The 15,961-nt window shown below is 38.9% G+C and overlaps 2 protein-coding genes across 3 annotated transcripts in view; one reads left to right on the top strand and one right to left on the bottom strand.

The window, feature by feature from the left end:
* The first annotated feature begins 284 nt into the window (after positions 1 to 284).
* On the top strand, positions 285 to 6,584 carry LOC127518835 (uncharacterized). The gene is made up of 14 exons (XM_051906026.1): positions 285 to 563; positions 651 to 707; positions 842 to 968; positions 1,049 to 1,138; positions 2,347 to 2,534; positions 2,627 to 2,660; positions 2,738 to 2,822; positions 2,929 to 3,064; positions 3,165 to 3,202; positions 4,093 to 4,280; positions 5,658 to 5,802; positions 5,884 to 5,925; positions 6,002 to 6,032; positions 6,219 to 6,584. The coding sequence occupies exons 1-14, from the start codon at positions 515 to 517 to the stop codon at positions 6,362 to 6,364; spliced, it is 1,356 nt and encodes a 451-aa protein (XP_051761986.1). The 5' UTR covers positions 285 to 514; the 3' UTR covers positions 6,365 to 6,584.
* Positions 6,585 to 6,710: 126 nt separating this feature from the next.
* Positions 6,711 to 15,961, bottom strand: part of pfkla (phosphofructokinase, liver a) — a 28,374-nt gene continuing 19,123 nt past the window's right edge. For both annotated transcript variants that reach the window (XM_051906025.1, XM_051906024.1), the window contains 6 exons: positions 15,412 to 15,576; positions 15,162 to 15,223; positions 12,091 to 12,202; positions 11,727 to 11,826; positions 11,375 to 11,480; positions 6,711 to 9,931 (listed from right to left, as the gene is read on the bottom strand). In XM_051906025.1, coding sequence (XP_051761985.1) covers positions 9,784 to 9,931; positions 11,375 to 11,480; positions 11,727 to 11,826; positions 12,091 to 12,202; positions 15,162 to 15,223; positions 15,412 to 15,576 — 693 coding nt within the window. In that variant the 3' untranslated portion in view covers positions 6,711 to 9,783. The remainder of the gene's footprint in view (positions 9,932 to 11,374; positions 11,481 to 11,726; positions 11,827 to 12,090; positions 12,203 to 15,161; positions 15,224 to 15,411; positions 15,577 to 15,961) is intronic.

Raw genomic sequence — 15,961 nt, 5'->3', positions numbered from 1 at the left:
ATATAAACGATTGTCCAGTTAAATACTACTTTTATTATTATCATCAATATTTTATTCTAAATATTTAAATTGCATGTATTTGTATGTGTACGTCTGTATTTATTTCATTACAGTAATTCTGATAAAATAAGTATTTGATAAAATAGTTAATAAATTAATGCAAAGCATGTTAAAATATCATTATTTATTAAGAAAACAAGTAACGACTTGTCTCAGGCCAGGCTAACCAAATGTACTTATTTATTTACTAGTTTATTTATATTTATTATTTAATTTATTTGAAATTATTCTTTTTTTTATTCAGATAAATAGCCTACCGGAGTATGACGTCAGCAGTAACGGACGTTGTAACTGACGCGCTCGAGCGCCGTATTTAAATCACGTTAATACGCACAATATTCGCCTTTCAAATCCATATTTGAGTTATATAACATCTTAAGACTGGAAATAGATATATTTACGTGATCTGTGTGGTATTTTCAATCCCTGTGTGTGTGTTTTATAAGGTTTTTGAATGGAGGAGCAGACGGTAAATCAACTGGACAACCTGTTGCTTCAGTTAGGTGATAATAAGAGCGCCTCATTTCATTTTTAACATACTTTGACATGTTTAACTTTATATGTACTGTATACTGTAATATCTACGACAGGTATAGAGACTCGAGAACTTGCTCAGAGGAAGGATGACCTTAAACAGCAAATACAAAGTAAGTTTTTAAGCACACCTCCTAACTGAAAACATTGGATAGGCACTGGACAAAAAAGTTCCCCTAATCTCCCACATATAAAGAACAAAAAATTAGTTTGTCATCATCAATTGTTCTGTCTGTTGTGTTTTTAGTTTGCGAGTCCAACATTCAGGAGAAGAAGGACTACATCAAGACAACTCACATTACTATCAGCAAACTCGATGGGGAGATCCAGCAGAAACAAAACACTGTGAGGTTTATCAAAGAAAACACAAAAAAGTATGGAAAATTTTGATAATGACATTACTTTTTATTTTTCATGATATAGTATTATATGAATATAAATGTTCTGATATCAGTCAACAGAGAACAGGACATATGCTGCTTCAGTATGAAAAGACACTGGAAGCTGAGCTAGAGAAGAGACAGGACAGCTATAAACAAGACATGTAGGTCCAGCTTAAAGGGATAGTACGCCCAAAAATGAAAATTCAGTCATCATACCCTCACATTGTTCCAAACCTTTATGAATTTCTTTCTTCTGCTGAACACAAAAGAAGATATTCTGAAGAATGTCGGTATAACAATGTGGTTGATCGACCACATTGACTTCCATAATATGGGGAAAAAAATACTATGGAAGTCAATGGGGTCCATCAACTGTTTGATTACTGACATTCTTCAAAATATCTTACTTTGAGTTTAGCATACAGGTTTGGAACAACTAAATATATATATCTGCCAATATGTCTTAAAGGGTTAGCTCACCCAAAAAAGAAATTTCGGTCATTAATTACTCACCCTCATGTCGCTGCACAGCCGTAAGACCTTCATTCATCTTCAGAACACAAATTAAGATATTTTTGATAAAATCCAATGGCTCAGTGAGGCCTCCACTGACAGCAAGATAATTAACACTTTCAGATGCCCAGAAAGCTACTAAAGACATATTTAAAACAGATCATGTGACTACAGTGGTTCAACCTTAATGTTATGAAGCGACGAGAATACTTTTTGTGTGCCAAATAAACAAAATAACGACTTTATTCAACAATATCTAGTGATGGGCGATTTCAAAACACTGCTTCATGAAGCTTTACGAATCTTTTGTTTCGAATCAGTGGTTCAGAGTGTGTATCAAACTGCCAAAGTCACATGAGCCATTGAAATTTCGAAAAGTTTCGAAACACTTATGACGTAACGAAGCCTCATTTACTGAAATCACGTGACTTTGGCAGTTTGATACACGCTCTGAACCACTGATTCGAAACTAAAGATTCGTAAAGCTTTGAAGCTTCATGAAGCAGCGTTTAGAAATCGACCATCACTAGATATTGTTGAATAAAGTCATTATTTTGTTTTTGTGCCGCACAAAAAGTATTCTCGTCGCTTCATAATATTAAGGTTGAACCACTGTAGTCACATGAACTTTTAAATACATCTTTAGTAGCTTTCTGGGCATCTGAAAGTGTTAATTATCTTGCTGTCAATGGAGGCCTCACTGAGCCATCGGATTTTGTCAAAAATGTATTTATTTTTTTTGTTTTGAAGATGAACGAAGGTCTTAAGTGTGTGGAACGACATGCGGGTGAGTAATTAATGACAAAGTTCTCATTTTTGGGTGAACTAACCCTTTAAAGATGCTTGGTCTTTGAAGGAAAATGTTCCAGGAGAGAATCGAGAGCTACAGGAACGTGTTTCAGCAGTATAAGGAGCGATACTGTCAGAACTCACTGGCTCAAAAACTGCTGAAGATTCAAGCAGACAATGAGGAAATCGAAAGGAGAATCAGAGTAATAGAAGAACAAATAATGGAGAAAGAGAGAGAACTGACAGCAGCACTAGGTAAAGTAACAGTTCATTAAAAAAATAAAAAATCGTGTTGTTCCAAACACAGAAATAATTCCTTCAGCACAGATCTTCTTCTGTTTTGATAGGTGAGGAGGAGCCAGTCACTGATGGAGCTGACAGGTATTTTATCTTTACAGCAGATCAGAGGCTTGTTGCATTCTTCTAATTAACTTTTTCTGAAATCGCTATGAAAATAGTAAGTGTCCAGACAATGACGGCATACAAACTGAAAACACTGAGTCGTTTGATGAAATGGTCCCTCATCAAGAGCCCATAATGCAGGTACTTCTGCTGTTGTCCTGAAACTGCATGTACAGAATTGGGAGAGAGAAATATTTAAAATGGTTCGCTTCTATTGAAAACTTATTGTGAGTTCTGTAACTTCTAGAGGCCTGATGAACACGCAGATGAGCACATGGCTGCTGAAGATCCTTCTGAGGAGAATAAGGATAAAACTGCAGAAAGTGAATCTCAAATGGACACATTTCACCACAGCTTATGGACAAAGAGAGAAACTGGAGAAGGTAAACACCAGCATGTATTAATATTTTGAAAGCATCACAAGTTAAACCACAATAAGCACAGAGATTAACCAATCACAATCAAGTATTCCTTTCATTTTAGATCAAATGCAAGAAGGCGATCAGAGTCAGAATGAACCGGTATAGTTGAAAAACAGACAACTGTTTTTTTAATGATTATAATATACATTTAAATATAAACTACTGGTCAAGTTTGTAATAATTAAGGTTTTTTAATAATTTTTTTTTAACTCTTCTCATCAAGGCTTGATTTGATTTGTAACGAATACAGTAAAAACAGTAATACTGTGAAATAGTATTACAATTTAAAATAGCTGTTTTAAAGTGTTCTATTTGAATATATATTAAAATTTAATTTATTCCTGTGATCAAAGTCTTCGGTGTCACACGATTCTTCAGAAATCATTCTAATACGCCGATTTGCTGCTCAGTTATTAATAATGGTTCTTATTATTATTAGTGTCAAAAATGGATTAATATTTTTTAACAATTCTTTGATTAATAGAAAGTTCAAAAGAACAGCATTTATTTTAAATGCAAATAACGATAAATGTCTTTACTGTCACTTTTGACCAATTTAATGCATTATTGCTGAATAAAAGTATTAATTTCTTTAAAAAAATAACTTTTTAATGGTAGTGTATCATGGTTTCCACAAAAATATGAAGCATAAAAACAATTTTCAGCACTGATAATAATCAGAAATGTTTCTTGAGCAGCAAATCATCATATTAGAATGATTTTTGAAGGATCATGTGACACTGAAGACTGGAGTAATGATGCTGAAAATTCAGCTTTGATCACAGGAATAAATTACACTTTACAATATATTCACATAGAAAACAGTTATTTGTAATTGTAATAATATTTCACGATTTTTTTTGGTCAAATAAATCAAGCTTTGGCGAGCACAACAGACATCAAAAACATAAAAAAATCCTAATTATTCCAAATGTTTGACCGGTAGTGTACTGTATATATTCTTATAATATCTGTTTGGATGATTGCAGCAGGGGAATGTGAATGTTTCATGTGCTCCTGAGCTCATGGTGGAAATGTCAGAAGAGGAGGAGGAAGATCATTTAGAGGTGACTACAGCAGACTCTCAGGAGGACACAGCGCCTGAGGGTCCCGTCTGCCCTCCTCCCTCACCGGCTAGAATTCAAGCCACACCGACCACCCCGACCTTCTCCCTAAAGTACGACCTGACTCAGCAGTGTTTATGATGGAGTGTACTGTACCTCTATATGCTGCCATCTGTCACTTACATTACTCTAAAATCCACATGAAACACTATTTGCAACCCATTTTACTTCATGCATTTTTCAGGGATACGCCCAAACTGTGGTGCACAACTAGTCAAGTCAGCTTTATTTCTATAGCGCTTTATACTTCACGCTTCACAGTACTAAATAGGAAAATAACAGAATCAATGCAAACTTAATCAAATATGAGACAAATTCAAATTCAGCTGTAAAACAGCTTTAAAAAGCAGCTTGATTCAGATCAATGTTGATTCAGTTCAGTTCAATAACTGTAAAGTTCATCAAATTATGAAACAAGCTTAATTCAACTATAAGCAGCTCTACAGAAGATAATAGTGGTATTATTCAGCTCGAGTCAATTTAAGTTTTGTTCTCATCTGATAGTGTCAGTGCAGCCAAATTGATAATATTATTGAATATTAAGAGCCCTATTTTAATGATCTAAGCTCATGGTCTGAAGCGCATTTAATGACGTTCGTTTAATTTGTTTAATGGTCCTAAAGGGTTGTACCTAGTCTCTTAATGAGTCATGGGTGTGTTTTGGGGTAACATGCAATAAACCAATCAGAGTCTCATCTCCCATTCCCTTTAAAAGCCCGGTGCGCTTGATCCATGGCGGATTCACTATTTACATGGCGGAATACAGACACCTTCAACCTGACGAATCAGTTTAAATACGTGTGTATTGCCACGATTGGTCAAATAATTAGCCAATTTCATTCGTCATTACTGCAAATAGGTATTTGGCAAGTAAATATTTGGCATGTTTGTGTGGTGCTGCGCGCCTGTGTGTGTAATAAGCAGTGCCTTGTGCGCCTTGTGCACCCGCCTACTGGCACATATTACTAACACGCCCATTAAATAACAAAAAAATACTGCACCATTGACTTTAGAGCAGGTTTTTGTTGGTCAATGGCGCAGTTGTTTTCAGTTCCTCAAAATAGCAACACGCCAACAATGCACCTGAACACACCTTGTTTTCAGACCAGCACGCCCATGGGCGAACAGATGGGCATGAGTGCATTTGCTATTTAAACAACGTGGCACTGGACGTGAAGATGATAACTGTGTCGGGCTGAAACTAGCAAAAAACACTTGCGTTGCGCCTGACGTCACATTGTGCTGGGTGTATAATAGGGCCCGAAGTGTCTTTTAAACTAGTCTTTAAGTGAAGGGATTGTGAATATCAACCAAAAAGGATTTAGAGGCAATGTTTTATCTTGATTTTATCAGTAAATTTATTTGATTTAACATGCTCTGATGAATCATTGAACTATTTTGAGAGTGATTACTGTTCGATCTGTTAACAGCAACAGTCCCAGCTGCTCACCTGGACGACAGGAGATCTCAGACACCAAGTCGCCCGCTTTTGTCTTCTCCATGAATTCTGGTCCAAGCACACCTGCGTTCTCTAAGATGGGCTGTGGCTTTGACATGGGATTAGCAGCAGAAGAGGTGAACTACAGAAGCTGGAAGACTGACACATGCGTTGTTTCATCAAAGAGAGTTTCATCGTTTTGTTTGTTTGTGTTGTAGGCATCTCCATTTACCTTCACAAGCTCCTACTTCAGCGACAAGGTATTTCTGAAGAAATATGGATGTTTGTGCCTAATGGCTGGATGTTTGAAAGCTGATTTTGTATTTCTGGTAACAGAAGTCACCAGGATCAGCACCCAAGTTCTCAGGTGAAGTACGTGACACTGAAGACTGGAGTAATGATGCTGAAAATTCATCATAAAATAGATTCACATAGAAAACAAGAAATTATATTTTGCATTAAGACTAAATGGTTCTAATTGTACATAAAATAATCTTATATTTTTTCACATTTTCATGACAAATCAAGAGTAACGCTGTTGTTTCTATACAAGGTTTCCTATTTGATGAAGCCGAGAGTCGTCAAGAGGGGTTTTCCTTCTCGTTCGGGACAGAAAGCCCTCAGAAGAGCTCTTCCACACACGACGCTTCAGGTCCTGCTGATTCCTTTCCCTTTTCATTCAGCTTTGGAAAATTATAACTTCATAAACATAGATCTTATCCTTAGATATGTTCAATGTCTGTTAGGGTTTGTTGACGTTATTCTGTACTATATGAAGTGAAGAGAAGTGTTTATGGCAGATACATACTGCATTATTTACTGCAGATTTAGTTCACTGCTGCAATTTTACTTTGCTCAACATGATTCAAAACTTATTTACAGAGGTCATTTGAATATGTTTATACTACAACACATGCATTATAATTGATAGAAAATTAGAGGAATGTTTGATTTCTGAATGTTCTCATTAAATGTATCTAACTGAAAATATAACAACACTGAAAAGTCTATTTCTAATTTTCCCGCTACTAACCACACAGCAAAGTATTTTTAAATATTTTTTTTTATTATGTATATTGTAATATATTTAGATTTTTCTTAAATGACAGTACATTCCTTTTAATATGACATTCAGCTGAAACAGTGAAAAACTTACTGCATAAAGGCCCGTTCACAGAACGATAACTAGAGATAATTATAACGATAACTATATTTGCGTCCACACCAACGAACGATAACGGTCTGTTTATTCTAATCTCGGGCGCTGCGGTTTCAAAGCGTTTACAACGTTTGTGCTGTTCTTATTGCATTTACACGGCTTTAACCAGCAGATGTCCTCAGCATGCTATGTTTGGAGTGAACAGCAGTGAATTTAGCTGACGGAAGTCAATATAGTGGAATAAAAACGTCTTTTTTTCACTGCAACTTCAAAGGAAGCAAGAAAATGTTGTCGAAACTAGCGCTGGATACCTGAGGTAAACTGTTTGCTAGCCTGCCATAATGATCTCATCGTTAATACTTCTCATACCATTTATTCTGAGGCTATGACGATTGTTTTCCATATATCCATTTTCTTTAAAGTATCCTTGAAAAGGGGGTTTGAATTGTCAAAAAAAGTGGTGGCTTTTTCTGGACGTCGGTGATTAACTTCTCCACAATGTCGTCCGCCATTTTAAATGCGCGAGCCCTTAAATTAGAACGGATTCTGATTGGCTGTCAGAGTTTTATCATTCAACAGCAGGAAAAAATATTTCTGAAAGTGATCCCAACGATATCGTTTCTCTGTCGTTATCATTATAGCTGTGGTGTGGACAGACAGTGCTATTCTTTTATATTTAGAACGATTTTTATAACTATATCGTTATCTTTATAGTTATTGTTCTTGGTGTGAACGAGCCTTAACGTTTTGTAGATTTCAGCAAAATAGCCATTTCATAGTTGTTTACAGTAATACAATATAAAAAGGTCCATATGCAAATGAAATGATCTGAGGTGAAACAACACCTGTCCAGTTGCATAAACACACGTTAATACAGTGTCTTAAGAACTAGTTTGACCAACTAGAGGTAATCAGTCTTATCCAATTCAAATTAGACTTATCTATCTTTTTATATATATATATTTAAAAAGTTTGGACCAGTCTTGAAGAATCAAATTATATGACAACTTTTAAGACTAGTCTCAGTCGTTTATGCAACTGGCCAAAGCAGACCATATTTCACCCCTAAAATCAGGAGAAAAGTTACATTTTGCGAAAAGAAAATGAAACTTTCAGGATCATTATGATTTTTGCATTGTGACATTTTCATGACAATTAAACAAAAAGTCTTTTTACTGCAATGCAAAACATTATGTTAGTGTGTGTACAAAAATAATGCCAAAAGAGCAAAAAATCCTCAATAGGCTTTATGTACTTTCATTCACCTGTTACATTTACACTCTCATACCTGGTTCATTATTTTCTAGAATTTGAAATGAATGTCAATTTAGAGTATTAAATACTGGAGATGTAAAACATGCTGCACTAGAACTATCTATTGCTTCACACTAATCACAATATCACAGACACAATACTGAAGCTCACAACCACAAATTACCTGTTCAAATGTTTAACAATCACAGCACCAGGTTCACAATCTCCACCTTTACCTGCTCGTGATCATCACGATATACCAAACCATTTCCCTTATGGAAAAAACTACTGGAATAAAAATGAATAACAATGAATTCTGCAGAAACTTTTCAGTTGAAGAAGTATCTGCGAACAGCAGCAGTTTAGTATAAAGAATACCACAGTGTCTACACTGGAAGTGACTGGTGTTGCATTGCACCAGGAAAAATACTTTGCATTAGTTGTTTTTGAACAACAAAATAACTTTACAGGTTGGCTTTGCTACAGTTGCGTATACATATAGTTAACAACAAGGTGATTTTAATTAGAAGACCGGAAACGTCACAAGCTGGCTTTGATGAAATGGTCTGAAGTGATTCAAATATATAACGAATACAGTTTATAGCAATAGATTCACACATATGACATTTGTAGTCAAAAATATTTGCAGTGTTCATAGGCTAAAGCTACACTAATCCAGACACATTTGAAAACGCATCTTTTCTCTACGTTTTGGAGTTTCGCTCAAACTGAGACACATTTTTATCCTGCGAAAGGATAAAGGATCCTAAGTGGATAAAATGCCGTTTCTGCTTTGTAGCATGAAAACTGAGGTATTTGAAAACGATGTATGTTTAGTCATGTGACACATACTGTACTCATTGATATCTTTTTTGTACAGATGTTGTGCCGAATTCTGACCCCCCTGCCAGATTATTATTACCCCCCTAGTATTGGTAGGTTTAGGAGTAGGTGTGGGGGAGGGGTTAGGATTGGGGGAGGGGTTAGGATTAGGGGTGGGGTTAAGATTACGCAATCAGGTAGCGACTTCAACGAGGGGGGTAATAATTTGGCAGGGGGGTTGAAATTCAGCACAACGCTGGTATTGTTGTGCCAGCTATTTACTTTTATAATGTTGTTAAAAATAAATGTTACTTCATACAATCTTCATATTGTATTCTTGGAAAGATGACAGAAAATTTACTCGCAATTGCTGCGGCAAAACATGAGGACAGTTGTGTTTTAGACAAAACATGGAATGCCGAATGAGTGCGAACTGGAAGCAGAAGTCAGTGAAGAGATATTTTGCTAATAAAATAATCGTGCCTGAAGAATAGCTTGAGGACTTTATTACATCTGGTATCATCTCAGTGAGCTTTTATTACGTTTCATGCATGTGCAGTAAGACGATTTAAGCTTTTAAGTTTTTTCAGTGTGGATGGAGAGTGTTTCGAAACGGAAATGCTTTCAAATGTATCTGGATTAATGTAAATTTATTCATAGTTCTGTTAATTACAATAGGAGTGATCTAGTTTGGTACACACTGCATCAGTCCAGCATAAAGATGGTGCAAATACAGACCTCCAATGCAGAGGAAAATCAGGTTTAGGCACAAGTCTGGAGTTTACCCTCCTTTACTCACTAAAGAATCAGACATTTACCCGTTTTAACGGAGGAGTGGCAGTCGGGTGTGTTGATTAAAGGATGGCACTGGCAGTGCGTTGTTTTAAAACCCGGTGTCTATGCTGAGAGAGCGACGGGTCACGTGTTCAATCTCTCCCGTCACATACTCGTTGAAGGACGTCTGATACTTTGCCAACATCTTCAGCATCAGTCGAAGATTCAGCCACCACTGCGTCTTGGGCATCCGGTGTCTGCAGGGTGTTTATTCATACTAGTTAGTCCTGTCATTGGTGCAGTATGGTATGATGCAGCCTATTACTTTTGGTAAAATGCCTCAAGAACTGGAAAAGCATTGTATGAAGTGTAATTATTACACTGTAAAAAATTTCCCCCTAATTCAACATAAAAACTTAAAGGATTAGTTCACTTCAGAATTAAAATTTCCTGATAATTTACTCACCCCCATGTCATCCAAGATGTTCATGTCTTTCTTTCTTCAGTCAGAAAGAAATTAAGGTTTTTGAGGAAAACATTCCAGGATTTTTCTCCATATAGTGGACTTCACTGGGGTTCAACAGGTTGAAGGTCCAAATGTCAGTTTCAGTGCAGCTTCAAAGAGCTCTACATGATCCCAGACGAGGAATAAGAGTCTTGTTTAGAGAAACCTTCGGCCATTTTCTAAAAAAATTAAAAACTTATATACTTTTTATATACTTATATACTTATAATCACGTTGGAAAGTCATGAGTGACATAGACAGAAGTACCAATCCAGTGTCTACAAAGCGAATGTGCAAAGACTAAGTCAAACTCCTTTTACAAAAAAAGGTAAAACAAAGATGTTGGATGATTTTGAAGTTAGGGGAGAAAATGAGATGGAGTTTTTCGCCCTACCGTGGTACTTCCACCTACGTCACGCATGACCTTTCCAGCGTGATTACAGTATGTAATGCTTGGTGCATCGCAGAGCAGTGCAAGACGAGCATTTGTGGTTAAAAAGTATATAAATGTTTATTTTTTTTTAGAAAATGACTGATGGTTTCTCTAGATAAGACTCTTATTCCTCGTCTGGGATCATGTAGAGCTCTTTGAAGCTGCACTGAAACTGACATTTGGACCTTCAACCCGTTGAACCCCAGTGAAGTCCACTATATGGAGAAAAATCCTGGAATGTTTTCCTCAAAAACCTTAATTTCTTTTCGACTGAAGAAAGAAAGACATAAACATCTTGGATGACATGGGGGTGAGTAAATTATCAGGAAATTTTAATTCTTAAGTGAACTAATCCTTTAAAGCAACTGTTAAGATATTATTACTGCACAACTGGTCGTGAAATTATTATGTAGTATGCATAGTTAAAAAAAATATTATATAAATCATAAAGCATAAAATATATGCAACTTTATTAATTTTCTCTCTACTATATTCTACTTTCTATTTTATTCACATCATATTTAATTATATTTTATTTTTTATTATGTGTGCGTATGTACTTTCATTGTCTGTTTGTTGTTGCAAGAGGGATGAGGAACTAAGGAAAAATATTTCTCTACATTACATCACATGTATGTATTATGAAGTCAGCTTGACTGGGACACTTTTTGCCATTGATATCACTAGGAAAAAGTGTCCCAATCAACCTGACTTCACACTATTAAACCTCATGTACTACGTGTAATTGTTAGGGTCACTCACTCAAAGTCCGTCTGGTCCTTCAGCTCAGTGACGGGACTGAAGGTCAGAACCTTCTTATACAGGCCGATCACACAGGCCGAGTCTGGGGTGTTGGCAAACACACGACCTGACAGACACAAACACACTTGCTTTACTCACAGTCTTCTCATCTTCTGCAGAAACTTACAGTTTAAACTGCTGCTGGGAATTAATTCTGTCATGTGACTAAATAGCTTTGACATCAGCAGGAAAACACCACAGTGATTTTATGTACAAAATCCATTTACTTGTGTCACCTGATATGAATTTAGAGTCTGAAATATTTGATTTATAATGTTTTGTGTAGTTATATTCGTTTTAAACATCCTCTCACCTAGTCTAAAATTGTCAGCCATCTTCTCTGTCAGCCACTGTACGGCTCTAACGCCCAGTTTAGTGCCGTAGTTTCTGTCGAAGGGTGTCGGCACTCCACCCTACAAACATCCGAGAAACAATATCAGAAAATATACATATATTAGATTTCAACATATAATGAAACTAATTAGAAATAGACTATTTGTTACTCATTAGAGTATTTGTGTGTGAAATCAACTGTTGAAGTGTGCACAGAGATGCTGATAAGAACACTATTCATGTGTCACTCATGAGGTTCCCTTTCAGCGATGATGCTGCCTTAGAAGTAGACATCACAGCAGCCCAGCTGTTAAATTAATGAGTCATAAAGCATGAGTCTGTACCTGCTGCAGGTGTCCCAGGACATTGACCCTGCAGTCAAACACCCCTTTCCCTTCTGCTGAGTAGAGCTTATGGATGAAATCGGTGGTGTATTGCTCATGGCATTTCTCATTCCTGTGAACAGAGCAGTTTTACACTCAGTGTCATTAAAGGTGCAGTAAGCAATTTCTGAGAAACGCTGTTGAACAAAGTGGATCGGACCGATCAGCACCACAACACTCTTGTAGCCAATCAGCAGTAGGGGGTATGTCCGCTCATGATGGGGGAGGAGAGAGAGTGAGCAATGGAGACATTTGTAGAAAGAGAGATGGTTGAGATGTTACCAAAGAGGAAAAGGTCAAAGGAATATAACTGGAAAGAAGTTAGGACCAGCATTAATACTGGAAAAGCTCTCCAGTGAAGGAGAGATGTTAGAGAGCAGAAAGGCCTGAAAACAGACGTTGAGATAGCTTTGTTTCTGTAACATTGGTTTTGCTATGTTTCACAGAACCAAGATATGCACTTGATACGCCAGCTGTTAGCCGTTGCATAGTGTGTTTTTTATTTTGGGGGCGGAGCCATGAAGGGAGGGGTGTGTTTGTTTGGGTGTCAATTTCAAAAATCAACAGTGTTTCTCAGAAATCACTTACTGCACCTTGTTGAACACTGTTGATATTTGAAATTAACTTGGTTGTTAGAAAAAGAGTTGGTTGTTAGTCGCCAGCAGCACACACTCAAAACCAATGTTACTCACATATGGAGCAGAAACAACGCAACCTCTGCGTCCGTTTTCAGGCCTTCCCGCTTGGGTCTCTACAGTGCTAGAAAGCTTTTCTAATGTTAACGTGGGTCCTAAGGCTCTTGCCTGATCATAGTCTCGTCTTGCTCACTCACTCTCCCATCATGAGTGGACACGCCCCCTACTGCTGATAGGCTCACTTTCTCCTCCCCCATCATGTGTGGACACACCCCATACTGCTGTTTGGCTCAATCTCTCTCCTCCCCCATCATGAGTGGACACGCCCCCTACTGCTAATTGGCCCACTCTCTCTACTCCTCCATCATGAGTGGACACGCCCCCTACTGCTGACTGGCTCACTCTATTTCCTCCCCCATCATGAGTGGACATGCCCCCTACTGTTGATTGGCTCACTCTCTCCTCCCCCATCATGTGTGGACACACCCCCTACTGTTGATTGGCTCACTCTCTCCTCCCCCATCATGTGTGGACACACCCCCTACTGTTGATTGGCTCACTCTCTCCTCCCCCATCATGATTGGCTCACTCTCTCTCTTTCCCCATCATGTGTGGACACACCCCATACTGCTGTTTGGCTCACTCTCTCCTCCCCCATCATGATTGGCTCACTCTCTCTCTTTCCCCATCATGTGTGGACACACCCCATACTGCTGTTTGGCTCACTCTCTCTCCTCCCCCATCATGTGTGGACACACCCCCTACTGTTGATTGGCTCACTCTCTCCTCCCCCATCATGATTGGCTCACTCTCTCTCTTTCCCCATCATGTGTGGACACACCCCATACTGCTGTTTGGCTCACTCTCTCTCCTCCCCCATCATGAGTGGACACGCCCCCTACTGCTGACTGGCTCACTCTATTTCCTCCCCCATCATGAGTGGACATGCCCCCTACTGTTGATTGGCTCACTCTCTCCTCCCCCATCATGTGTGGACACACCCCCTACTGTTGATTGGCTCACTCTCTCCTCCCCCATCATGATTGGCTCACTCTCTCTCTTTCCCCATCATGTGTGGACACACCCCATACTGCTGTTTGGCTCACTCTCTCTACTCCTCCATCATGAGTGGACACGCCCCCTACTGCTGACTGGCTCACTCTATTTCCTCCCCCATCATGAGTGGACATGCCCCCTACTGTTGATTGGCTCACTCTCTCCTCCCCCATCATGTGTGGACACACCCCCTACTGTTGATTGGCTCACTCTCTCTCTTTCCCCATCATGTGTGGACACACCCCATACTGCTGTTTGGCTCACTCTCTCCTCCCCCATCATGATTGGCTCACTCTCTCTCTTTCCCCATCATGTGTGGACACACCCCATACTGCTGTTTGGCTCACTCTCTCTCCTCCCCCATCATGTGTGGACACACCCCCTACTGTTGATTGGCTCACTCTCTCCTCCCCCATCATGATTGGCTCACTCTCTCTCTTTCCCCATCATGTGTGGACACACCCCATACTGCTGTTTGGCTCACTCTCTCTCCTCCCCCATCATGTGTGGACACACCCCATACTGCTGTTTGGCTCACTCTCTCTCCTCCCCCATCATGAGTGGACACGCCCCCTACTGCTAACTGGCTCACTCTCTCTCCTCCTCCATCATGAGTGGACACGCCCCCTACTGCTAACTGGCTCACTCTCTCTCCTCCCCCATCATGTGTGGACACACCCCATACTGCTGATTGGCTCTCTCTCCTCCCCCATCATGTGTGGACACACCCCATACTGCTGTTTGGCTCACTTTCTCCTCCCCCATCATGATTGGCTCACTCTCTCTCCTCCCCCATCATGTGTGGACACACCCCATACTGCTGATTGGCTCACTCTCCTCCCCCATCATGAGTAGACACACCCCCTACTGGTTATTGGCTCACTCTCTCTCTTCCCCCATCATGAGTGGACACGCCCCCTACTGCTGATAGGCTACAAGTGTGTTGTGCTGCTCAGTCCGATCCACTTTCAACAGCGTTTCTCAGAAATCACTCACTGCACCTTTAAGCTGCTGTGCAGTAGTTACGTTTCCATCCAAAGTTGCAAATATAACTCATGCTCAAAATTGGAATATCGCAATTATCGAAACATTTGTTAATAAAACACCATTTCCATCCCATATGTTCAAGACAACAAAATAGTCTCTTCCTGGGAAACTGGCATGAAATATCTGTCATAGAAATGGAAGTTGCTGCAATCAGGGAAGCTTTTTTCATACATCATAAATTATTATTTATGATTATGTTCCAATAATTTAGAATATTATCAAATAATTTAGGAACCTAAAATACATGTTGCAGGCCAAAGCTGTGTTGTTAAGGTGGACAGCCTGACTCATTACCTCAGCACCAGACCTCTCTGAATGTCCTTCTTCATTTTCTCCGTCAAATGCTCCACATTGGTCTAAAAAAGTGTCACACCAACAGAAAAACAGATGTGTAGATGTGAGGAGCGTTGGGAAAATGTAAACTTATTGTTTATTGAACTGTTTTACTCTCAAGGCCTGTTTTTGTTTGGTTTTTGCTTGACTCCACACTGTTAAAACAATAATTATGGTATTATTGCATATGATACATATCGCACAGCCCTACCTTGAGGTCATGGATGTTGAAAGGATCTTCGAAGATGTAAGCGGCATCTGCGCCGACAGCGATGCCCGTGGTGGTTGCCAGATAACCACAGAATCCACCCATAGTCTCCACCACAAACACCCTCCTCTTGGTCCCTGTGGCCGACTGCTTGATCTTATCACAGCTCTTCATGAAACAAAGACACGCTTCAGATCAAAAACTGGACAATGAATGCAGCAAAGTATACTGCATGTGCAATGCTGCTTTAGCATTAGAAAAAGGAAGGCATCTTAGACAGCATTACACTAACTTACACTAAGAGCATTTGCGTTGGTGCAAATATGATGCTCTATGTAGTAGGGTTGGGAGCACAAAAAAAAAAATCGATTCTTTGAAGCATCGTAATTCTGAAACAACTCTCAAAAATTCAGAATTGATTCTGAGTTCAGTTCAAATTGCGATTGAGCATGCGTAGGAAACAGAAAAATAAATGTTCTCAGATGTATGCTAGCAAAATCATCTACTATGAATAGGCAGCTCACAAGGTTTTGAAACATAGCCACAATCTTTT

Source organism: Ctenopharyngodon idella, chromosome 9, assembly GCF_019924925.1.
Source record: "Ctenopharyngodon idella isolate HZGC_01 chromosome 9, HZGC01, whole genome shotgun sequence".
Classification (NCBI taxonomy): Eukaryota; Metazoa; Chordata; class Actinopteri; order Cypriniformes; family Xenocyprididae; genus Ctenopharyngodon; species Ctenopharyngodon idella.
The sequence above is the reverse complement of the archived record's forward strand: the minus strand, read 5'-3'. Positions and strand labels throughout refer to the sequence as shown.

Coding starts and splice junctions, on each gene's coding strand:
- LOC127518835 (XM_051906026.1), top strand. CDS start 515: ATGGAGGAGCAGACGGTAAATCAACTGGACAACCTGTTGCTTCAGTTA. Junction 969..1,048: donor ATCAAAGAAAACACAAAAAA/GTATGGAAAATT, acceptor TTCTGATATCAG/TCAACAGAGAACAGGACATA. Junction 2,823..2,928: donor ATCAAGAGCCCATAATGCAG/GTACTTCTGCTG, acceptor TGTAACTTCTAG/AGGCCTGATGAACACGCAGA.